At 47.2% G+C, this 25,394-nt stretch overlaps 1 protein-coding gene across 3 annotated transcripts in view; it reads right to left on the bottom strand.

Moving 5' to 3' along the window:
• The window catches only part of MIER3 (MIER family member 3), a 39,259-nt gene extending 19,864 nt beyond the window's left edge, over nucleotides 1-19,395 (bottom strand). Inside the window, exons 1-7 of one of the 3 annotated variants that reach the window (XM_084802494.1) lie at nucleotides 19,210-19,395; nucleotides 18,328-18,581; nucleotides 16,125-16,329; nucleotides 14,435-14,976; nucleotides 7,084-7,628; nucleotides 5,632-5,656; nucleotides 3,421-3,566 (exon numbers count right to left, since the gene is read on the bottom strand). In XM_084802494.1, the coding sequence (XP_084658620.1) occupies nucleotides 3,421-3,566; nucleotides 5,632-5,656; nucleotides 7,084-7,628; nucleotides 14,435-14,447 (729 nt within the window). In that variant the 5' untranslated portion in view covers nucleotides 14,448-14,976; nucleotides 16,125-16,329; nucleotides 18,328-18,581; nucleotides 19,210-19,395. Of the gene's footprint in view, nucleotides 1-3,420; nucleotides 3,567-5,631; nucleotides 5,657-7,066; nucleotides 7,629-14,434; nucleotides 14,977-16,124; nucleotides 16,330-18,327; nucleotides 18,582-19,209 lie in introns of those variants that run through there. The other 2 variants (XM_084802495.1, XM_084802496.1) reach the window with 2 other exon arrangements.
• Between the last annotated feature and the right edge of the window lie 5,999 nt (nucleotides 19,396-25,394).

Here is a 25,394-nt window from a genome sequence, read left to right as displayed (position 1 = left end):
TGGGCCTGACCACAGACAAAGCTCAGACTATGTCATATGACATAAATAACACTAACTTACAAATTTGAAGTCAGCCCAAACTGAGACACGTTACCCACAGGATAATTTGCCCAACCTAAAGAATTCCTGAATGGTACCAGTACCTAACTCAGTCTCTCACCAGCAGCTTTCCCTTTTATCTCACTGCACTGTAGGAGGTGATGGGGCTGCAACCTTTGCCAACCACCTGTCAATAGCATCCTTTCTCTAAGACTACCTGGTGACACCCCTCAGTACTGAGAAAACTGCTGCTGATCCTCGGTCCCTGATGATCTACCGTCATTCACTGACTTCTATCTAGTACTCTGTTGAGAGTTCTGACAGGGATATAGAAAGTTACAGAAAATTCTTTCTCTGAAGGAATTCAGTGTTACTTAGAGAGACAGACAAATTAACTGCCATACAACATAATGGCTGTGATGCCCAACTGGTGCTCTGGAGCCAGCTGTGTACCCAGAGAAGGGACCTGACTCCAGGAAAGGACAGATAAAGGCTGCATTTCAGGCTGCGTTCCACCGTGAGCAACAGTGGGAGGCCACTATACTATGCTGGTTCTCAAGCTTGGTCTTAATTAGGGGAACCAACAATACACAAACATAAAGCTGCCAATTCTGCTGAGTACACATAAAACACAAAGGACCCGCAGATAAAGAGCAGGGCTGGGGTCCATCTGCATTGACTAGCAGAGAAAAGGCACAAAATGGACTTTGATTGAGTCTCAAAGCATCGGATGTAATCGTCCAGTGGCAAGCACTCGCAGTCAGAGGAAACAAGACGCACCTGAAAGCTGATGGTGGCCATAGCTCAGCGGGATGAATGAGAGTTGACTCAGAACGGCAAGAGTAGCAAGGACAGATCAAAAGGGCCTCAGGACAAGGAAAGGAACTTGGACTATATTCCAAAGAAGCAGGAAAGCACTGGAGAGAACCACAGGAGGGCCAGCACGGCGGCTCAGCACTGGGGCACCTCAGCCAAGCCTGACCGAGAACAACCTGAGAGCCACATGACGGGAGAACCGACTCCTGCAACATGTGTACTGCACAAATGAGTGCAAACACGTGTACAGAAGCACAGAACACGGCTCTAAAGGAGGAATAGAGCACTGTTTCTTCTTAAAATATTGGAAAGCTGCCTGCAGAAAGCTGTGGGGCTGTGGAGAGACAGGCAAGGCACTTAAGGACCCTTGCGCTGGCCTTGGCTAGGGATGCGATGCGCCGAGGCGGAATCCTGTGGAATCACACTAGGTGTGGGGGGCGCAGGGAGGAGGAACAGGTGCTGAGACCTCTCCTTGAGCAAGAGGGTGGTTACTCTTAGAGTGACAGAAAAGACAAAGGGGAAAGGGCATTTGTGTGTATTTCCCCTTAAGGACTTATATGCAAGACTTTTACAGAGGACACAAGTTTGAGAGAACTTCAAGGCATCCAAGAAGAAAAGTCAGGTTGGCCAGGAGCCTGGAGCTCAGAGAACCAGGCTGGGCTAAAGATATAAATCTGGCATTCATTAGCATCTAGATGATATTTAAAGCCATGGGAGCTGATGAGCTCACCTACAAAAAGGGCAGGGAGAAAGAGGGTCTGTGCTTTCTTCCAAGAACTTCAGATACTACAGGAGTTTATAGGCATTGGGGTACAGCTACAAATACTAAAATGGGATCTTTATTTTAGAACGTGTTCTAGACCAAGGGGAATGGAACCCTGAACTAAGGAGAACTATTTCTGTAACATATGAGAGAGGAAAAGACAGCTTTTTAAATTACTTGATAGCGGGAAGGAACAAGATCTGAGCCGAGCGTGGTGGCACTTGCCTGTAATCCCAGCACTCGGGAGGCAGAGGCAGGCGGATCGCTGTGAGCTGGAGGCCAGCCTGGTCTACAAAGGGAATCCAGGGCAGCCAAGGCTACACAGAGAAACCCTGTCTCGAAAAACCAAAAAAAGATGAAAAAACAGAAAATGAGCATTAACATCCTAAAATTGCCTAAATTGTGGATCCAATAATAAAAATCAACATATTATCTTAAATTATATAAAAATAAATCAAAATAACTCTATCTGCTTCTTTTATTCATTTTGTATTTCATTAAATAGCTACAAAGGGTAGAAAGTTATGTTTTTGCAGGAAGAGCCACCAATCAAGGGAAGCAGCAGAATTCAAGAAAAATTCTCCTCCTGAATGTAGACATAGCTCTGGAGTCTTCACAGAAACTTAAAGACCATTGTATTCTGCCAAGAAGCAAAACCGTCTAAATGAAGGCACGGTTACACTTTAGAGACTATGAAAGCATAAGTTTTCTCAGGGTACAAATTCAGAGACTGGTGTCAAACGCCAAAGATGTAATTACCAGATGTATAAAGATGAAAGCACAGAAAGAGGGATTGCACACTTAAGCAGGTAAGTCTTTCTTATTATTGAATAGGCTTGTTTGTGTGTTTATAGTTCAGGCTGCACTAGCCTCTATTTGTGGTTCTCCTGCCTCTGCCTTACAAGGCGTAAGCGTCTATCCTAGAGATAAAATGAATACATAAACTTAATTATAAATCATACTGGGTTGGTTAAGCAGTGACTGACGTCAGGTGTGCTGGAGCAAGCGTCCGAGTCAGCTTCCCTGCTTGCTAACAGGTAAAGGTGACTACAGCGCCCAGCAATCTCCACAGTCAAGGGGCACGATGTCTGCATTCTAACAAACAGGAAGCATGGGAGAGAGGGAAACTCGGACAACCGCTAATACTCCTTGTATTCCTGAAGGCTTGTTACTGTGTGATTTGAAACTCCCCGATGGGGTTAATTTACAACAGTGTAATCCTACAGCTTTCCAAGGTGACCCTATGGATGTCTTTCACTACAGCCCTAGTGTAAGTGAATTCATTGGAATTTATATTAACTTTGGGTTTAAGAAGTTATGAACTATACTCAACCTAGCCAAGTTTTCAGGATATGACTAGAGGGTAAAGATGGAGTATTACTAATTTACATTTGAAAGTACAGTAAAACTTAATCCTACCAAGCATAACTCTTTTGAAGGAAAATATTTTTTCCCTATTTTATTACAGGACTAAGTTCTCTCAAAATAACGAGGACATCTATAATACTTTATTAAGTTAGGTTAAAAAAGAAAAAGACATATAAAATATTTTTTATTTCAGAAAGGTTCCAAAATAACTTATAGTAAAAATTTTAAGCCAGTGCAGGGCATGGTGACACACATTGGTAATCCCAGCAGAGGCAGGTGGATCTCTTTGAGTTTGAGGTCAAGCTGGTCTACAGAGTGAGTCCAAAGCCAAGGCTACACAGGGAAACCCAGTCTGGAAGGAGGTGAGGACCAAAAAGAAAAATGTAAGCCTTTGCCAAATTCTGTGTTGTAAAATACTAAAGAAAACCCTTTACCTTTTCTAGGTCTTCAATTTCCGAACTGAAGTTCTTACCCTCCTCCATCAGCTCTTCTTCCTCAAGGGTTCTTTCATCATCATAGCCATGGACCAACATCTCAGCAGTGGGGTCAAAATCATGATCTTCAGAAGACAAAGACCCAACTAGAAAGAAACACACCGAGCCACTTTACACATCCACAAGGCAATTACAAAAGAAAATAAAAGTGTGTGCTGCTCTTCCAGTTGCTTTTGATATCTACGTGATCTTGAAAAATCATCTAAACCAGCAAAAGAAGGAAGCAGAGTATTCACCAACGCGTCTACTGCCATCTGGACCATGAAACAGACAACTTACAACCGCAACAACGATTTCAGTGGCATGGTCTGAGGAGAAAAATCAGTCCAACTTCTCATCAGTTAAATTCATTTGCTTACAAGAGCAAGGGCTGGGCACACCGCAAAGTGGGAGAATATGTCTGTCTGGACACGCATACACACTGTCACACACGCATACACACTTCTGTCACACATGCATACACACAAATAACACTATCTCCCTGAGACTTTAGTTGCCAGGAGGTTTTTGTTTTTGTTTTTAAGCTAAAAAACAGCACATGCTCATTTTGGTTGAGATGGCTATGGCTTAGCTTACTTTTAGAGTTTACTATGGGTTTTCTTTCCTGAGAAACACCTGTGGTATGCCAAAGTGAGGATCAAACAGAAGGGTCTGCAGATCTACTCCTGGCTTTGTCCTTGACTTGAGACCTGAGGCAGGCCATTCAAAATGTATAGATCTAGCTTGAGTTTTTCATTTGTGAAATACAGGGAGCTAAGGAGATGAACTGAGTCCCTTCCAGCTCCAAAATTCTCTCTAAACATTGGCTAAGTCATTACATACTAAGTGTCTGTCTAGATCCTGAAGCCAGGTTGCTTTTTGGATTTACTTACATTGCAACTTCTTAAATGCAGACAAGATGACCTGATGCTTCAAATCATGAACATAAACATTTCTTCCCTGAACTTAGAACTGTTTGTCTAAAAGCTAGGGGTGGGGAGAATTGTTTTTTGAGCAGGATTCCTCTGTGTAACAGCCCCTGCTGTCCCGGACTTGCTTTGTAGACCAGGCTAGCCTTGAACTCAGAGATCCACCTGCCTAGGATTAAAGGCATGCCCCCAACACCCGGACTTAAAGTTAGGAAAAAATTTTAAAGCATTTCTTGTACAAAAAAAACAAATTCCTTTCACTTTGTGTTGATCAATTTTACCAACTTAAAAGACAGTCAAATAGTTCTTTGAAAGTTACCTAAATAGAAAACTAAGAATGCAAAACAAACCAGGTGTGGTCTGCATGCCTTTAATCCCAGCGCTCTGGAGGCATAGAACGTTATCTCTATGTAACCTTGGCTGTCCTAGGCTTGATTTGTAGATTAGGCTGGGCTCGAAGTCAGTCACAGAGATCCGCCTGCCTCTGCCTCCCTGAGTGTGCCACCACTTCCAGCTTAGAACAATTTAAAATAAATAAATAGGGGCTGGAGAGATGGCTCAGCGGTTAAGAGCACTGACTGCTCTTCCAAAGGAACCGGGTTCAATTCCCAGCATCCACATGGCAGCTCACGACTGTCTGTAACTCCAAGATCTGACACCCTCACACAGACATACATATAGACACATACAATAAAAATAAATAAATAGTTATAAATAAATAAAAATAAAGCCTAAGTGGCGGTAGACGCCTTTAATCCCAGCACTCAGGAGGCAGAGGCAGGTGGATTGCTATGAGTTTGAGGCCAGCCTGGTCTACAAAGTGAGTCCAGGACAGCCAGGGCTACACAGAGAAAGCCTGTCTCGAAAAAACATACAAACAAAAACCTAAGTGCTAAAATTTGCAGAAAGTTGATTTGGGATTCATTATTTCTAGCTTAAAGGAGAAAGTTATGCAAGAACAAAAAACATTACTTTAAAAAATATCTGTCAGAAGCTTTGTAAAAAAGGACTCTGCGGTATTTTTTTTTTCAACATGCACAGAGAATAGCAGTAAACTATCTCTTCCTCCAAAAGAGTAATCATAGCAGGACTCTAAGCTCCAAAGAACGGAAAAACTCCCAGGATAAATTTCTGTGTGCAGAACCCTTTTAGCAACAGATCTTTGAGCCCCGACTTCCCTCTGGGACACCGCCGCCCACACACACACACGCCTACCCAGAAGAGGTAAGAAAACTGAACAAACCTGGGCTCGAACTTCCAAAAGAAGCCTGGGAGAGAGAGAGAAAGAAAACTGTGAGGTTGACTCGCAAGGAAAGGAAAGGAGGCAGCGCAGGCAACAGGGCGCAGAGGGGGCGGAGCCGAGCGCTCCCAGGCAGCTGCCAAAAAGTGCAAGACACAGCTTCGCTCCAATCGCTCCCGGCCCCTTTCGGGCCCCCTCTTGGCTGCCTCGCCTTCCTCCCCGAGTCCCCAGTGTACAAACTCGCAGACTCCGGACGAAAGGCTGGAGTTGAGACAGGCAACTCCGAGCCACCGTTTGAGTCTCGGCAAGTTAGAAAGCCGAGAAGCCCAAGCCAGAGGCTAGTCGGTTCGTAGCATCAAGTCCTTCATCCCGGGCATCTCGGGAGTCCCCGGCACAGCTCACCCTGCCTCTCTCCGCTGGCCTCGGGGCAACTCCTTGAAACGCAACCCCTTTCCCTAAGGAGGATCTCACCCTCTGAGACCCAGCCTGCCCTTTGGGGGCGCGGGTGGCTTCAAACTCTGGGGTTTGTCCTCCTGTCCCAAGCTGAGGCCAGCTCGACCCAGACTCTGGTCCCCAACCCAGAGCCGGAGGCCTCCCACCCCCACCTCTACTGAGGCCGGAGCCCCGGCCACCGGGTCTGGGGGGAGCCGGTTCCGCCCCGGGTGAGCGGTCAGACCCTGGCCCGCCAGCTCGGCCCTGCCCAGCCCCGGTGCTCCCATCCCGCCGTCCCCTCCCCCAGCTCTGGGTCCCAGGGGAGATAGCCGGGACAGCCCGGCTCCCCCCAACCTCCGCCGTCCGGCCCGGGGTCAAGGGACTCTGAGGCCGCTCGGCCGGCCGGAGACAGAGGGCGTCGAGGTGTAGGGTCGGTCCCCTGTGCCCGGGGACGCCGCACCTCTTAGGCTTCGGGGCAGGGAGTCCCGCTGGCCTCGGAGCCCCGGCTCAGGAGGGGCGGCGGGTTGTCCGGGAGCCTCGGGCCGGGCCGGCTCACTCCGGCGGGGCAGTGGCGCAGCCCGCTCTCCGCGCTGCAATCCGGCCGCCGACGGAGGATCGTCCGCTCTCCACCCACCCAGACCCCGGGAGGAAGGCGCCGAGCGAACGGCGGCCCGCGTCACCCGCCGGGGCCAAGCCCGGAGCCTTCCCCGGCCCCAGGCTAGCTGCCGTCGCCCGCCACCGCCCGGCCCCCCGCCGCCCGGCCCGGCCGGGGTCGGAGCCGCCGCGGCCTAGTCCCGGAGGGAGACGGCTCCCGCGCCCGCTCCCGCCCCCCCGGCAGCCCCGCCGCGCCTCGCCGCCGCCCCGCGCCCCCCCGCCGCCGCCCCGCCGCCTTCCGAGGACCCGCGGGAGGAGCCGTGGGTCTCCGGCAAGCTGCTGAGGGGGCTCCGGGGGTCCCGCCCCGGCTCCCGCTCCCGCACGGCCGCCGCTGCCCGGTTTCTCCGCTCACCTCCGCCATATTGGTACCTTTAGGGCGAACGAGCAGCGCCGAGCCCAGTCCCCGGATGGGGCGCCTGAGCCAATCGCAGCCTCCGCCGCCGCCGCCGCCGCTGCTGCCGCCGCCGCCGCCGCCGCCGCGGCCCGCCAGGCACCCGCCCGGAGGCAGAGGCGGCTCGGCCCCTTATAGGGCAGGCGGGCCCGCGACGCCCCCCGGCCCGCTCGCACACCCACGCCGTCCGGCGCTCCCGCGGCCGCCGCTCCTGCACGCGCCCGCCCCGCGCGCCCACGGCGCTCTGCCCCGGCTGGAGTAAAGTTCCAGGCGAACTGCGGACGAGCAGGCGCGGAGGGCCGGCCCGTGCGGTGGAGGACCCGAAGCCCGGGGTGGGGTGGGAGGGTGGGGGGGCGGGAGGGAGGTGAGAGGTGGCGGCGGGGGCGGGGGGGGGGGGCAGACTTGGAGAAGGACTCGACGGACTTCCCGAAGTGAGAAGAGTACGCGATGGAAAGTGAGCGAGTTGGCTGATGGACGGCAAAGGGCGAGCCTGCAGGAAGCACACCACCGTCGACCAAGGCACCTGCAGGAACGGAATGCGCATCGGTGTGACGTTCACTGGAGTGGAGTGAACTGTGTGGAAGTAAGACCTTTGCCAGACAGGCTCTGAGAGTTAAGGACGATTCAGAAGAAAAGGCCGCAGACTGACAGGGCAGACATGATGAGCACGCTTGCACGGCCCAAAGAAGACATCCATAAGCTATACGTTTAATTAAAAAAAAAAAAAAAAAAAAGACCAGTCCTGGGAGTTATTAGTCACAAATAGTCTGGAAGATGACCCAGAGATAAACACTTGATAAAACTATTAGAAGACGGAGGGAACTGAATTCCAAAAACTGCCTTTCATACCTCTCCCCCGGGAGAAGGGGCAAACGTTTGTTTGAGATTACACAGTAAATGTAGTCCCATGGGTAAGTGGATATGGGGAGGAGAGAGTAGATTTAGCAGATCTGTCTGTTCCGACATGGGCTAGATTGCCACTTTCTTTGCACTGTGGAAGTCTAGCCTTTGGTAGGTCTACATTCTCACTGAGCAAAGTACACAAAAATATACACTACCTGGCTAGTGGCCTGCAGAGTTAGATTGTGTAAGACAGTTTGAGGGGTTCACCCTGGCAAACTTGGAAGACACAGTGTCCTTGGGTGGTCTTCACTACCTGGACCCATGGGAGATGAACACACAAACAGAAAAGTTCATTAGGGCCTTACCTGGGTCTAGAAAGAGTGCCAGCAAACACCAGAGCTCTCCTCCCAGCTGCTAGGACCGTGGAATATAAACGGCAAAAGTGAGGTTTGCACTGTAACGTCCTAAATTTAAGCACTTTGGTTTGTTTGTTTGTTTCTTTGTTTCTCAATACAGGGTTTCTCTGTGTAGTCTGCCTGCCTCTGCTTCCCAAGTGCTGGCATTAAAGGCGTGCACCACCACGGCCCGCAAATTTAAGCACTTTTAAGAGGCTAGATTTTGCCAGGTGTAGTGGTGCATGCCTTTAATCCTAGCACTCAGGAGGCTCGAGCAGGCGGATCTCTGTGAGTTCAAGGCCAGTGTGGTCTACAAAGTGAGTCCAGGACAGCCAGGGCTCTGTTACGCAGAAAAGTGGAGGGTGGGGGAGGGGGACTTCAAAAATTATAAAAAGCTAAAATTTTTCATGCTCTTAATTCAAACTGAACTGTTCGGGTTTTAGCCTAGGGTCTCTCCTATCCCTTGGAGAGGATGCGGCTGGAGACAAGATTTGGGAAGAAGGAAGAGTTACCGTGAAGAGTATTGCCAAGGCACGCTCAAAAGCAAGCCAAGAACACTGGTAAAAGTTATTTCTTTGTGGAAATTTTACAGAAAAAAAAAATCACTCAACTACTTTAAAACATCCAAAAGACATGGAAAATTACACTTTTCTCTACTGTGAACATTATCACACGACCTTTTGTTCAGTCAAATAACTCAACAGGCTTGGCACATGTTGTACCTTACCGTCCTCAATGAGGCGTTGAGTTTTTCAAACTAAAAGACTGGCTTGAAAAGGAGTGCAAGACATCAGCTTCAGGGACAGGCAGCGAGCATGACAGGTGGGCTGAGCCATAGACACAGCCCTTGGCAACTCCAGCAGCCTGCCTATTTGTTACACCATGAAAAAAATGGTTCATCCTACCAAAGCTGGCAAATCCACATAAGTGTGGCCTTAGATTCTATTAGCCAGTTCTGAGAAATCTGTGGGCTCACAGCTCCACATGAACAGGAGAGGTTCCTGCGGATTCTCTTTTGTCATGTTGACAGCTTACAAACTCCACATCACAGGGGAAGCTTTGTCTGTGTCTATAAAAGTTCATAAAATGATAAATAAATTAGCAGGGTTGTGTTTTGTTGTTGGTTTTTTAACTAGGGAAAGACTTTTATTAACCCTATTCCAAGCCTATTTCCCAGGCTTCTTCAGCTTAATTTGCCAAAAAGAATCAATTGTATATAAACAAAAACTGACAAGACCTGCAGTGCCCAGGAGGTTTGGGCTTTAAAATATTAGAGATGTAGAGTTTATAAGATCCATAAATAAAAAGAATTGTAAAAAGCAGTCGTGATATAAAATTGCAGCTCAAGCCTGCTTTGATCCCAGCACTTGGGAGGCGGAGGCAGGCGGACCTCTGTGAGTATGAGGTCAGCCTGGTCTACAAAGTGAGTCCAGGATAACCAGGGATACATGAAGAGAAACCCTGTCTTTAAAAACCTAAATAAATAACAAAAATAAAATAGCAAGTGTCACCTTTTTTCTTTCTTTCTTTTTTCTAAGTTTTTCCAGAGAAGGTGTCTCTGTATAATAGCCCTGGCTGTCCTAGACTCACTTTATAGACTAGGCTGGTCTTGAACTCATAGAGATCCACCTGTCTCTGTCTCCCAAGTGCTGGGATTAAAAGTGTGGACCATCATGACCTGACCGACAAGGGGCAGCTGCCTCAATTCAGTTTGCCCAGTTCTTAGAAGCCTCATCAAAATTCTCCACCAGATCTGGAACTTCATCACGATCCTCTCCAGGAGCAAGTGGTGCTTTTCCATCCTCAGACTGTTTGGGCGGAGCTTCAGCCAGTCTTCTTAAACTAACGTTGTCTACACCACGCTGGTTTAGGATGCTAGGAAGCGTTTCTGTCTGCTGCTTTGTGTCAGCGTGGCCAGTAATGGTGAAGGGTTTGCTGCCAGAGATGCTTGAACTTCAGGGTGGTTAAAATGGATCCCTGTCCCTAGGTTTGTAAATATGTTCACCTCTAAAGCACCAAAGATATATTTTTAAAAGCACTTGTTTATTTATTTCATATGAGTGCTTTACCTGCAGAAGAGGGTATCAGATCACATTATAGATGGTTGTGAGCCACCATGTGGTTGCTGGGAATTGAACTCAGGACCTCTGGAAGAGCAGGCAGTGCTCTTAACCGCTGAGCCATCTCTCCAGCCTAGCACCAGAGATACTGTTCTCCCCTAACTTCTTTAGGGAGAACTGCAGCTTTTTACTGTCTGCTGTGGTGTTACAATAATGCAATATCAACACTCAGCTGTCTATAGACTCTCTCTGACCCAAGGGGGAATAATTAATGAGCTATCCAAACTTGACACCTCCATTTAAAATGCCTATCAAAGTCAAGCAGAACCCAGAGAGGAGTGAGGCAGGCTAGCATAAACACAAGCCAGAGAGACAGCAAATACAGCAAATGCAGATCTGGTATGTACTGGCTAACAGAGCAGCAGTAAGTATTCAGCAGCAGACAGGCTCTTGACCAGTGAAAATGTGGAGCCAGGACCTCCGTACATCCCAGCGTACCCAGAGTCCCAGAGAAGCAGAATTGTGGTGACATTTCTTGCTTTTTGTTTGCTTGGGTTTTTGTTGTTTTGTTAGGGTTATGAACTGTGTGTGGTGGTATACACCTGTGGTCCCCACAGGGCGATCTCTTGAACTCAGGAGTCTAGAGCCCAAGCAATGTAGCAAAGCCCAGCCTCAAAAGCAACCGAACAAACAAAGAACACAGTTAAGTACGTCATGGTCGTCCCAGGAGCTTCCAATATAAATTTTCATCTAGGGGCTGGAGAGGTGGCTCCGTGGTTAAAAGCACTGGTTGCTCTTCCAGAGGACACAGGTTCAACTCCCAGCAGCCCCGTGGCAGCTCACAACTGCTACTCGAGTTCCAGAGGATCCAAGACCCTCACACAGACATATATACAGGCAAAATACCATGCACATGAAACAAAAATAAATAAACATCCCCCCTTGAACAGTCACTTAAACTTTCGTCCTCTTGGTAGGGGTTGAGCTCAGTGGTTGTGGGTTTACCTAGCATATGCAAAGCCCTGTGTTAAACCCCAGGACAATTCCCAACACCAAATTACTGCTCTGTAAGGCTTTGAATAAGATTGTAATGATAATAATTCAAGCCAGCACCAAGCCAAGCTACTTCCTTTTTTTTTTCCCTAATTGCATCTACTTATCCACTATGATATTGAATTAAATGAGATTTTAGGCTTAATACAGTTTCAAGAATTAGCCTGAACAATTTGCTGGCAAGAGTGGCTACTGTCTGAGGAGGTGAACTGATGATGATAAGCTTTGCCTAATAAGGATTTACCGACAAAAAGGAAATGGTTTACATGGTAAGTAAAAGAGGACCTCACACAGATCAAAAAGGGTCTTCTCCGTCCATGCGAAAGGAGGCTGGAGGCTGGAGGCTGGTCCACAGACATGAGGACTTCTCCAAGAGTCAAGGCCACCAAAATAAGATGGACTCCTTAAGCTAACATGTCCTTGTTAGTGGCCCCAATTACAGTTCTTGTTAGTGGCCCCAATTCCACCTTCCAGGCTAACTGATTTTACCTTTAAGTTACAACACACACACACACACACACACACACACACACACACACACACAAGATTTATTCATTTGATTGTACATGTATGAGTGTTTTGCTTGTATGTATTTTGTGCATCGCTTGCATGCCTGGTGCTCTCAGAGATCAAACGAGGGCATCAGATCCCCTGGCTCTGGTGTTGCGGATGGTTGTCAGCCACAGGGTGGGTGCTGGCAACTGTACTGAGGACTCCTGTAATAGCAGCAACTGCTCTTAACAGCTGAGCCATCTCTCCAGTCTTCAAAATATTCTTAATAACTGTGCGCTCTCTCTCACGAACTCAACTGGATATCTGTAGTGAGAATTTTGTAATTTGGGTTTCTCTTGAAAATGCAGCAATGTTATAGGACTCTATTTTCATCTTAGTACCAGGTGTAGAGACCTAGGACTGCTTCATGGCTGGTGACTATGATTTGTCTAGTGCTCTAGCAGGGGCCTGAGAGGTGTTTTTGCTGTTGTTGGCTGTTTGGGGGATATTTTTCTTTTCCTTTTGGTTTGGTTTGGTTTGGTTTTTGGGTTTTTGAGACAGGGTTTCTCTGTGTAGCCTTGGCTGTCCTGCACTCACTTTGTAGACCAGGCTGGGCTCGAACTCACAGAGATCTGCCTGCCTCTGCCTCCCAGGTGCTGGGATTACAGGCGTGCGCCACCACGATCGGTTGTTGTTAGTTGTTTAGAGGTCAGATGCTGTTGGTTGCGGTTTGTTACGTAGTTGTGCACAAAGAATAAACAAAGAGATGAGAAGAATACGTTAGGTATCCAGACAGCAAAGATGAAACTTTCCCCAAGGACTTGCCCATTTGCCTCTAACAGTCTTTTCTCCAACCTAATATTGGGGGGGGAGGGCGGTTAGAAGGGTGGAGTAGGGGAAAAAATGAACCCACAAAGTACCCAAAAGTCTGGCTACACACCTCCCATATACACATGTGTGCACACACTGTTTATTTATTTTTTTAAAGAATGATATCAATTCTATATGGTATTTAAGCGTCTATTGCACACATTTTGAAGTGTTATGTAGACTTTAGTTTTAATGGTCATTAAATCATATCCTTTGCCATTATTTAAACAAGTAACAAAAAAAAAAATCAGGGTTGGAGAGAGGGCTCAGGAACTAAGAGTATCTGATGCTCTTGCAAGGACCTGGGTTCAGTTCCCAGCACCCACATAGAGTGCCCGACGACCCACCATGACTCTGGCTCCTGGGGACTCAACATTCTCTTCTGGTCTCTATGGGTACCTGCACATACATGGTGCACAGAAACACACATAAAACAAATTAAAAAGGGATATCTGTAACCAAACTTTGCTACTTTGTGCGTTTTTTTTCCCCTCTCTTCCACCCTTATTAAGGCTCTAACACTAGATAGGAGAGAAATTAAAAGAATGGAGAGAAATAAAAAGGGGTGCCGAGTTCCTTGGAGCAAATTTGATATTTGCCCTCAGGATATTCAATGTCACCTTCTCAACTCTGCACAGGACTACTTGACAAACAGCAGCCAACCTCAAGAACGGCAGCCAGCAACCACCACCACCACCACCACCACCACCACCACCACCACCACCACCATCACCATCACCACCACTATCACCACCACCACAAACAACAGCAGCAGCAGCAGCCCTTCTTGGGGGTCAGCATTTTTTTGTTTGTTTGTTTTGTTTTTCTGAGACAGGGTTTCTCTGTGTGGCCTTGGCTGTCTTGGACTCACTTTGCAGACCAGGCTGGCCTCGAACTCATAGCGATCCACCTGCCTCTGCCTCCTGAGTGCTGAGATTAAAGGCATGCACCACCACCGCCCTGCTTGGGGCAGCATTTTTATACCCTGTCAAGAGTCCCCAGAATTCCAAACAGCATACACTTGGAGACACTATCTGCCTCTGGCAAAATCACAGCCATGCCAGAGCATGAGGCAAATCACAGTCACTGCTGTGGACCATCTGAAGCAACCCCATAACCCCACACCTGGGACTGAAACAAAAACACATTTAAAGACACCAAACTTCTCACTACGGGGGTGGGGGTAGGGGGTGAATTATGACAATAGGAACTGAGTCATTACAGAGGAAAAATGTCTTGGGTAGTGAAGGGGAAGAGGAAGGGAGCCCATGTGATTAAAAAAGCATATGGGGGCACTATTGGAGAGGAAGGGGACCAGCGAGCAGAGGAGCACCAGTGACAGCACTGGACGTGTAAGTGATTGAGAACAAAGTATAAAAACACATATCTACAAAAACGGTGTAATAAAACGCATGGTTTCTGTGGCTTTCTTCTCGATGGTAGCTGCACTTGCATAGTCTGCCTTCAGTCACTGAATGAGGCTGGGTAGGGCACGCAACACCCCTGGGTTGGGCCAGGGAGCTGATGGGAGCAGGCCAGGTGGGGCAGGTCCAAGAGGAGGCACCAAGGGTGGGCGCATCATGCCTAGCCGAGGAGGAAGGAGAGAAACTGCTCACCTTGGAGGCCCATATGCCGAGGTTTTCCTAAGGACGGAGCGTGGCTGGGCACCAGGAAGCGGAGTGCCCTGGCTCAAGATGCTGGAAGGAGCATGCAGCATGTCTGGCAAGGGGATGCTCTCTACTTGTACATGCTGAGCATTCCTGACAGCATCAAAGTACTGGCTCAGCTGAGCTAGCTTCTGCTCATACCCTACTTCTAGCTTTCTCAAGTCTTTGTGAATATCTGGATTTTCTTCTTCATAAAGTCGTAGAATTCGTTCAAAAGTTTCCCGCAGCTTTTTACGCTTGTCTTTTAGTGCTTTCTCATTTAACTGTGGCTGTTGCGCTGGGTTAAACTCCATTTCATCCAGTTTCTCCATGTCCTGAATAATCTGTTTGGGATCTTTCATCTTTAACACGGCAGCTCATACCATCATGCTCTGTTTTTTGTTCTTTTTCAATTCTCTTTTCCGGGCTTCCTTTCGTGCATGGACTGTGGGGTTCATAAACTTCCCACTCTTGGTGGAGGATGTTGATCTCCGTCCCATGTTGATGGAGTTCTTCATCAAATTAAAAAAAAAAAGGCAACTCAGGGCTCCAAGGACATCGAGGTCACCTAGCAGGCGGTCCCACTGTACTTTCTGCTAAGAAGCCTTCACCTCTGCCTCTCCGTCAACCACCCAGCCACTGCCATCTAGAAACCTTACTTTTTAAAAAGGTTTTTCAAGACAGGGTTTCTCTGTGTAGGCCTGGCTGTCCTGGACTCCCTCTGTAGACCAGGCTGGCCTCAAATTTATAGCAATCCGCCTGCCTCTCCCTCCTGAATGCTGGAATTAAAAGCATGTCCCACCACTCCCATCTCTAAAACCTTTTTTGCTTGTTGTTGGACCTCAGCCTGTAGACAAGGCTGACCCCAAACTAAGAGACCCACCTGCCTCAGCCTCCCAAATTCTGGGATCAAAGGTGTGCACCACAACAACCAATCTGTCTGAAATTCTTTGTAATCCGTTTATCTTACTGGGCGTGGTGTCACATGCCTTTAACCCCAGCACTTGGGAGGCAGATTCCTGTGAGTTTGAGGAAAACCAAGACTACACAGAGAAACCCTGTCTCGAAGAACCAATAAAGAAAGAAAGATCCAGTTTCTCTGTGTAGCCCTGGCCGTCCTGGAACTCATCAGATTGGCCCAACAACTCAAAGAGATTTGCCTGCCTCTGCCTCCCAAGAGCTGGGACTAAAGGCATACACTATACAGCATGGCAAAACCCATATGTATACATATATATGTATATACTTTTTTAGTATATAAATGCAGGTTTATTAGAAGCGGCACTGGAGGGGGAAGGGAAGGAGAGAAGGAGGAGGAGTGAGGAAAAGAAAGAGAGAGAGAGAAAGAACCCATATTTCTTTTTCTCAAGGCAGAGTTTCTCTGTGTAGCCTTGGCTGTCCTGGAACTTGCCCTGGAGACCAGGCTGGCCTCGAACTCAGAGATCCACCTGCCTCTGCCTCCCAAGTGCTGGAATTAAAGGCGTGCGCCGCCGCCGCCACGCAGTGAGAACCCATATTTTTAAATGATCTATAAACTCAAGTTTTGTTGCAGATAGAGAATGAAAGACTAGCTGACTTGCAGAATGGTTATTCAGCCCGCTAGCCTTTTATAATCCCATCAAAATCAGTATCAGAGCAAAAGAGAGAAAAGAGTACTTACCTTTGCCTGGAAATTTCTATTTACCTCACCAGTCTCAGAAAAGAGAGGCAAAATGCAAGTGTTCTTAACTTCATATACTCTTGCCAACGCAGTATTTAGAAGTAAAATGCTTGTATCTCATCGAACATTGAAAGTATCTTTCTTGCTGGGTGTGGTGGTGCACGCCTTTAATCCCGGTACCCGGGAGGCAGAGGCGGGCGGATCCCTGTGAGTTCAAGGCCAGGCTGGTCTACAAAGTGAGTCCAGGACAGCCAATATAACACAGAAAAAACCTGTCTTGAAAAACTAAAACAAACAAAACCAACAAAACAAAACAAAAACCCAGAGAAACCCTGTCTCGAAAAAAACAAACAGCCAAAAACAAAAAAAAGAATTGTCATGAGAGCCAGGCGTGATGGCTCATGCCTTTAATCCCAGCACTCTGAGGCAAGGGCATCACTTGAGTTTGAGGCTAGCCTGGTCTACAAAGTGAGTCCAGGACAGCCAGAGCTACACAGAGAAACCCTGTCTCGAAAAAAACAAACAACAACAACAACAACAAAACACAAAACCAAAAAAATCTTCACGAAGGAGATAATTCAATGAATGATACATTTACCACGCTTGTGTGAGAGCTTGAGTCAGACACCCAGCATCTATTTGAAAACAGACCCTGCAATCCCACTCCTACAGCCCCGTGGAAGGCAGAGACCCGAAAACCCCACGGAAGTTCCTGGAGCCCCATAGCCAGCTAGGCTTGTGTACGCTGCAGGGAAACCACAAGCGATCCTACATCACAGCAAACCGAGGGGAAGGCAACGGCTGACACTGGCAGTTGCCTGTCCTCTGACCTTCACACATGTGCAACACACACACACACACAGACTAAAAGTATCAAATAAGTTGAGCATGGTTGCTTATAAAAATCCCAGCAGTTGATAGGCCAAGGCAGGATTGCAAGTTAAAGGTCAGCCTGGGCTACACAGAGCAAGTTCCAGGCTAGACTGTGCTACAGTTGTCTCAGCAATAGAAACAGAAGGAGAGAGAGGGAATGGGAGAGAGAGAGAGAGAGAGAGAGAGAGAGAGAGAGAGAGAGAGAGAGAGAGAGATAGAGAAGAGAAGAGAAAAAAGAAAAGAAAAGAAAAGAAAGAAAGGCAGACAAAGGAGTTGGAGCCACACATCTCTGGGAACTGGACTTGTGAGGGAGAAACAGAGAGGGGAGCCCTCTCCATGACCACCTCGTCACTAGAACAGCTGGAGGAATGAGTGTGAGGAAAGAGATCAGTGACTCTGCTCTCCCTCCTCCAGGGTTAGGTTTGGGTGGACAAGAGGAACCTTCTAATTCACTGGCTGGATTCTCATTGTGAAAACATCTTGAGCATAACTCTGGTGTTTAAAGAAACACTACTTTTTTTTTCCTTTTAGTACCACATGGCCTGTAAATTCAGGCCAGCTCCTTCATGTGGTATTCAACTAGAGAAATGCCCAGCACTGAAGGAGAGCTGCCTGCATTGGGCTTTTGGGGAGACTACACATGCACCCACTTTCTTGTTGCTTTAGTAAGGCCTTTCTATTTTTTTTAAAAAAAAAAGAAGAAATAAATAAAGCTTAACTTCTTTTTCAGCTAGGTGTGGTGGTGCACGCCTTTAATCCCAGCACTTGGGAGGCAGAGGCAGGTGGATCTCTGTGAATTCTAGGCCAGCCTGGTCTACAAAGTGAGTCCAGGACAGTCAAGGCTACACAGAGAGACCCTATCTCAAAATGTTTAACTTCTTTTAAAAGTATTATTGTGAAATATTTCTGCAATAGCAGAAGACCTGTGTCATTTAAGTAGTATCGTTTTCTTTCATATATTTCAAACAAATAACTAAACATGAGTATAATATTTCATTTTATCAGCACATATTGAATTATGCATTAAATGCACAATACTTTATCAACTATTTTGCAAGATGGTGTTATTTTCTCCCTGTGATAGCCCCAAGAGTGTTGTTGTTTGTCTGTTTTGTCACCAGGTCTTACTATGTAACTCTAGCTGGCCTTTTTCCTTCACTATGCAGTCTAGGCTGGCCTTGAGCTGCCTGCCTCTGCCTCCCAGCTGCTGATATTAAAAGCACATGTCATTACACCTGGCCACAAGAGCGTGTGTGTGTGTGTGTGTGTGTGTGTGTGTGTGTGTGTGTGTGTGTGTGTGTGTGTGTGTGTGTTTAAAGAGATTACTCACCCTCACTCAGGAAATGGGCACATAGGGGTCCAGCCTGTTTTCTTGAAGTAAACCTCAAATGCATTTGAGAACTGCCACGGCAGGTCCATTAATCAAGGCAAAACCCTCTAATCACATGATCTCAGACTCAGAACAGAGAGTTAAACAGAAACACAACCCAAGGCTTTCCGATTCTTCTTTGTGTGCTGACAACATTGCTCCTTCAGCCGTGAGAACCCTGAGATCTGTTTCACCCTGCACTGGAACTCTTCATCCTGGAAGAAGCAGAAATGGTACAATTGCCAACAGCTGTTTCTAAATAAGCCAGCCATAAAAGAGAAGCCATTGATAAGAGAAACAATTAACATTATCGAATGTAGGCTGCTGTCAGCAAAAACCCTGATTTATGGTACCCCACACCCACTGCTGTTTCTCCCCAACTTTGCAGCTGTGAAATAAAATGACTTAAGGAAACGAGAGAGATGGCTCAGAGGTTAAGAGCGCCGGCTGCTTTTTCTGAGGTCCTGAGTTCAATCCTCAGCAACCACATGGCGGCCCACAACCATCTGTCATGTGATCTGATGCCCTCGTCTAGCATGCAGGTGTACATGCAGACACAACATTGTATGCACAATAAATTTAAAAATTCATCCTGTTAAGAATCTAATCCCAATACTTGGGAGGCAGAGGCAGGCAAATCACTGTGAGTTTGAGGCCAGCCTGGTCTACAAAGTGAGTCCAGAGCAGCCAAGGCTACACACACACACACACACACACACACACACACACACACACACACATATACACACACACACACATCTGTGTGTGTGTGTGTGTATAGATAGATAGATAGATAGATAGATAGATAGATAGATAGATAGATAGACAGACAGAGAGACTTACTATAGAATTTGATTTATGCTCCAGAACAGGCCAATGTGTCTCAAGATTTGCCTTCTCAATGGTAGAGTCCCAAGAAAGCCAGAGGTGTGAACTGCTCCACATCTGCAGGCTGAGGACCAGGCACTCCAATGTCTGAAGACAGAAGAAACTAGATGTCCCAGCTTAAGAAGAAAGCAAGTCTTTGCTTCCTCTGCCTTCTCATGGTTAAGAACCTAAACTAGCCGGGTGTGGTGGCACACACCTTTAATCCTAGCACTTGGGAGGCAGAGGCAGGCAGATCTCTATGAGTTCAAGGCCAGCCTGGTCTACAGAGCGAATCCAGGACATCCAGGGCTACCCAGAGAGAAAGCCTGTCTGGAAAAACTAAAACAAAACAAAACAAAGAAGCTAAACTAATCAACAATGCACACCAAAGATAAGTGTGGCCATCTTTACTCTCTTTGCTGACTCAAATGTCACTCTCCCCCAGAAGCATCTTCTCCGACACCAGAAACGTTTTCTCAGCTATCTTCTAGTGCAGTCAGGTTACCATGACAAAGTCAAAGGTAACTCGGTCACACTCCCCTTTCCCTTTGAGAGTGGGATGCTGGGTACCTTGCTGTGGACACTCCCTTCCTGGTAGACAAAGTCCAGGGCTAGCTCTGTTAGAGTCATGTGGGATGCCTTGCATGGGAAACCTAAAGAACCCTGTCAAAAGGAAGCATGTCAGTGAGGACCGGCCACTTCAGAGCCTAAGAGCCTAGGAGGAGCTGGAGCCAAGAGCCCCGGGGGCCCAGGTGAGGCGGGTGACACAGCTCCAGGATAGTAGGCAGTGCAGTGCTTCCTTCCTTCCAGCATGCAAAAATATTCCAGAAACAACCAGAGAGGGACCAGAATGGACCATGACAACTGTTGGCAAGGATGTGGAAAACCGGAGCCCTTGCCTGTGCCAGTGGGAGCGTGAAACTGTGTAGATTGCTTTAGAAAGCAGCCTGTCAGTTCTTCACAAGGCTTGATGTAGAGTTAGCCTACAACCCAGCATTTCACTGCTAGGAATATGCTCAGTGAAAGTATACCACTACACAAAAGCTTGTGTACCAACATCGTACACAGATGGGGTTTTTCTGTGTAGTCTTGGCTGTCCTGGTTTGTAGACCAGGCTGACCTTGAACTCACAGCAATCCACCTGCCTCTGCCTCCCGAGTGCTGAGATTAAAGGTGTGAGCCACCATGCCCGGCTTTTAAATTTTAAGGGGGGGGGGCATGCACGTTCACGTGCACATGTGCATGAATGCACATGTAACTGCAAGCACCCATGGAGGCCAGCGGTGGTGGATCTTCCTAGATGTGGAGTTATAGGCAGTGGTGAGCTGAATCTTGTGTTGGGAAACGAGCTTGGGTCCTCTGTGAGAGCTACACACACACACACACACACACACACACACACACACACACACACGCACACACACACACACACGCATGCATGCACACACGCATACACACGTTCACACACAAGCACGCATGCTCTCCTGCATGCACGTACGAGCGCATGCACGCACACACACAGGCATCCCTGTAGAGGAGTTTATACATGATGGAGGAACCGAGTGAGGCAGAACCTCTATGCCCACTCGGCTTTCTTCCTTTCCCCTTTCAGCTGTCTTGGCTCACTCAAGCTGACAATGAACATGAACTACCTTAAGAGTGACACTGAGATAAGCGCCGTCCTAGGGGAGTGGGATTCCTCACACACTTAACTTTATCTGAGGTCTTCCTGGTAGATTCTATCAACCCACCTTACAGAGCACCCGCCAGTCTTTCCATCGCTCTTTGACTTGGGCTTAGACTCTGGAATGAGGTCTCTATCCCTCCCAGGTTATAGACACAGGTGTTTCCTTTAATAATACCTGGTAATAACTTGGCATGTCTGTCTTGGCATCTGCTTCATAGCAGACCCATGCTCACCTATAATGCTATAACACATACACACACACACACACACACACACAGAGAGGTATACATACACGTGCACACACACCTGTATACACACACAGGTATACACACACACACACACACACACACACACACACACACACACACACACACGTTACATAGCCAAAATAAGAATGCTATAAAGATTCCTTGGAGATCTATGCATAGGAGGAAGCTGTTGAGCGAGAGGTTAGGGATAGAGGACTGGAGCGGCTGCCCCCATAGTCTCCGGATTCTCACAGCTGAATGTGGAGAGAGCACAGCCTCCCTGCTACCGAACTCGTTATCCCGAACTTCCTTCTGCCAGACGTAGGATGATGTCATTCCTTCACCCCCCACCATTACTAAAATTATTATCTTTTCTTCAGTACTTACTGCTCTACAGCTGTTCTTTTTCTGTCAATTTTCTAGTATACACTTTTTTGTTTTTTCTTTTCTTTTGTTTGTTTGCTTGTTGAGACAGGGTCTTACTATTGTAGCCCTGGCTGTCCTGGAACTCACACTGTAGACCAGGCTGGCCTCGAACTCACAGAGATCCTCCTGCTTCTGTCCTCCCAATTGTGAGGATTAAAAAGTGTGCACCACCACAGCTGCCCCTCATTGTTTCTATTTTTATATTTTAATTATGAAAGAAACTATGTGTAAAAACTCCTTGTAGATCCTAAATGTTGAACCTTTATGGGCTTTAGACATTGCAAACACTTCCCAATTTGCCACCTAGTAATTTTTATCTGTGGTGTCTTGAGTTAAACTAAAGTTCTTAATTTTATTATAATCTGGAACTGGACAGTCAACTATGGCTAGGTTCACCCTGATTTTATTTAAGACTCACTATGTCTGAGTTACTATATTATCTTGTTAAGCACTTTCATATTTTTGAGTTTACAAACTCTCTCCCACATATGAGTATGCGCACGTGGCTGCCTGTGCATCTGTAGCTATGTGGAGACCAGAGGCCAACACTCATTTTTCCAGAGTGCTATAAATATAGGCATGAGCTACTATACTGGACCAAGATAAGACATTTTTGATATTTATATGGAATAGCTAAAGCCCTGATGAATGCATATTGTTGTCATTAGCATGGTCCTGTCATGGACCCCAGTGACTCAGACCCATAGGGATGGCCATGCCTTCCCCAGTCAGGATCACCAGAATACCAAAGTCTTGTCCTGGCTGGAGTAATGATTGACCTTTAGCCAAGACCAGTGTGCACAGGAACTCTCACTCACAGCAGCTTCTTCTTCCTAGATGACACAGGCCTCCTTCAACTCTCTGACTTTCCAGGCTGCTATTGGTGGATCTCCATCCTACCTCATGACACATCTTGTCCCAGTGTTCATGTGTGTGTGTGTGTGTGTGTCTGGTGTTCCCTCATTGCCCGCTGGACCGTCCCCTAAGCACTCCGAGTTGGAGTAGATGTTCTATTGGGATTTGCCTTTGCACACTGGATTTGCATTGGCTCCCCACAACATGGAAGTTATTGTAATCATTTCTGGTTATTCACACATGGGAAGTTCCTTGACTGCAGCAAATGCCTGCCTTCTCTTCCCCATGCTCCTTAAGGCCACCGCATCTCCCATGAAGGTAAACAGAAAACCGAGCGCACAAAGAGTTCTTCAAGTGTCCCCATTTAATTTTGCCATTTATATTGTCCACATAAATTGTGTGGTTTCATGGATGTGGTGCAGCATCTCTATAGTCCCAATACTTAAGGGCTGACAAGGGGATTGCACCAAGGGCAGCCTTGGCTACCGTATAAGTTCAATGCCGATCTGAGCTACACTGTAGACCTTGCCTGAAAAAAAAATTAAATAAATGATACTATTTGACCTGATGTTTGTGTTTTACATTCGATTGTCCAAATAACTCAAGGACTACATCTTCTTTAGAAAGAACCCTGCAAGTTTCTGTGATTCTAACTTCTCGTATTAGAAGTGGGGGTAATCTGAGAGATGCCAGCCATCTGAAGCAACAGAGACAGGTAGCTGGTTGGTACACAGTGTGCATTTTTATTCACCTTTCTGTAAGGCACAGGCCTTTTCCTTGAGAAAGACCAGGTCACTGAACTTAACATCTTCGTATTATCTAATTCAAATCTATAATTCATTGGCAGAAATTTCCAGCTTGGAATCCTTGCAAGTATACGAAGAATTGACACCGTGATTTTTTTTTCCTATGCCTCTTTACAGGTGCTCTTAGTCATGTTTAACTTGTCAAATAATTGCTTATCATATTTTCCCAAAGTACTCAACTTAATTTTCTTAGGAATAATCCTTCACACTCAGATCTACTCAGCTTCTATACTCTGTAACTAAATGGTACCATCAGAATAAATAAACACAGTGGGGCATCATTTACTTGAGGTCTAGGGATATACATATAGATCTTGGCTGCAAACGGTCTGCACGTCCTTGAAAATGGTGCCTGTGGGTTTGAAGAACACGGGCATCTGATGAATTGCTTGGGGGGGGGGCTGCTTCGGTGTGTCTGTTCTCTCCACTTTGACTGCTTTTCCCACTGCGTGGCCTGGTGCTTAGTGAATGATTAGTATTTGTTGCTTATTGATTAATCCTAAGACAGTGGTTCTCAGCCTCGGGTCACCTGTGCCAGGGAATATCTGACAATGTGTGAAGACATTTTGGGTTGTCCCAGTTAGAGAGGTTGAAATAGTCTCTAGTGGGTCCTAGATACCAGATGTCCTAAATACCCTCCAGTGCCCAAGAAGTCCCCCAGGTGAAATGCCGCCAGCGCCCTGGTGGAGGCCCGACACTAGATCACGTGACACGGGAGACAGGAAGCCGACAGCAGCCCTGCAGCATCTCAAGGAGTCTGTCCTGACACCTGCATGCAGACTGGCTAAAATGGGCAGGAGGCACGAGATAAGGGAGTTTATGTATTCCAGATCAGGTGTGAGGCTTCACAGGCCATGCCAACAGATCCCTTCCCAGAAGAGAAATCCGCGCCTCCCTGGGCCCGGAGCCGACTCGACAGCCACGTCGGCGGTTGGCTCTTGGCCTTGAGGGTGCAGCCCGTGCCGCCATATTCCTCCTCTCGGCTTTTGTTTCCATCTCTTGGTACTTGATCTTGGGATAGACATCCTGAACTCCGCGCCCTCCCTGTGATTCAGCTGTGTGGCTCGCTGCTCTGATGGGCCTGGCCCCTCCACCTAACCATCAGTGTTCGGCTCCTGCCCTCGTGCCTGGCAAGGAGAGCTTCCTGACTCACAAAAGACTACACAAAAGGAGGAGAAGGGTGTTCGCGTGGGGTAGAACCGGAGCCCAAGTGAACCGGACAGAAGTCGTTTACCCAGCACTCCCTTCCCCTCTCTCATCTGCTGATCACTAATATCTTGCGCAAGCCCCACACTTATCTTTCTGTACCCTCTATTTTCTCATCCATAAAATGAAACAATGATGCTTTTCAACCTATTTCACAGAGCAGTTTGTAATAAAAGATAAAGAAATAGGTGATTTTTTTTCCTCTTTTTTTTTTTTAAAGAAAGGTTAACAAAGAGCCCAAGATATATGTCCTTGGTACCAATGCCAAAGGAGTCGTGTTCTCACAGCCATATCTGTGACATCCGTATAAATGGCTTTGTTGTTTGATCTTCACAGCCTTGCCAGGCAAGCAAGAGGGCAGAGAAATGTTCCTTTTCACAGATGGGAAAGGCAAGGCCTTACGCAGATACCTAGTGTATCCCAAGGAGACCCCACCACAACAGGCCCCCGGCCGCCCCATGTCTACCACGCTACCATGCATATACTCTGAGGACACATCAAGATGATTTATATAAAATAACATAGTCACATGTGGGAGAGGTTAGCATACAAGAAAGCTGTGCAAGTTGTACCCTAAGGATATATTTATAAGAATGTTCCAGAATGTAAAATAAAGTAAGAGGGAAACTAGAGAACATTTTGTCTTCTCCTCGATTTCAGACATTTTATACTTGTAGAGCATTTTGCATGGGGCCCTGAAATTTTCCTGTTCACTAAAATGTTGGCTCTTCTCTTTGTGGCCATAACTTTTAATTCATGCATGACTGTTGCCTGTGTCACTCTGTGGGACGCAGCCAGGCCTAGCAACACTTGCAGATGGGAGGAAGGGGAGGAGGCAAGGAGACTTGGAAATATCCCTGTCCCCAGGGGCAAAACACAAGGGAGGGAGGGAGGAAGACCACAACAGCTGCAGCTGCAGTTAATTCTGGTGGT

Source organism: Acomys minous, assembly GCF_964271855.1.
Source record: "Acomys minous genome assembly, chromosome: 11".
Classification (NCBI taxonomy): Eukaryota; Metazoa; Chordata; class Mammalia; order Rodentia; family Muridae; genus Acomys; species Acomys minous.
The sequence above is the reverse complement of the archived record's forward strand: the minus strand, read 5'-3'. Positions and strand labels throughout refer to the sequence as shown.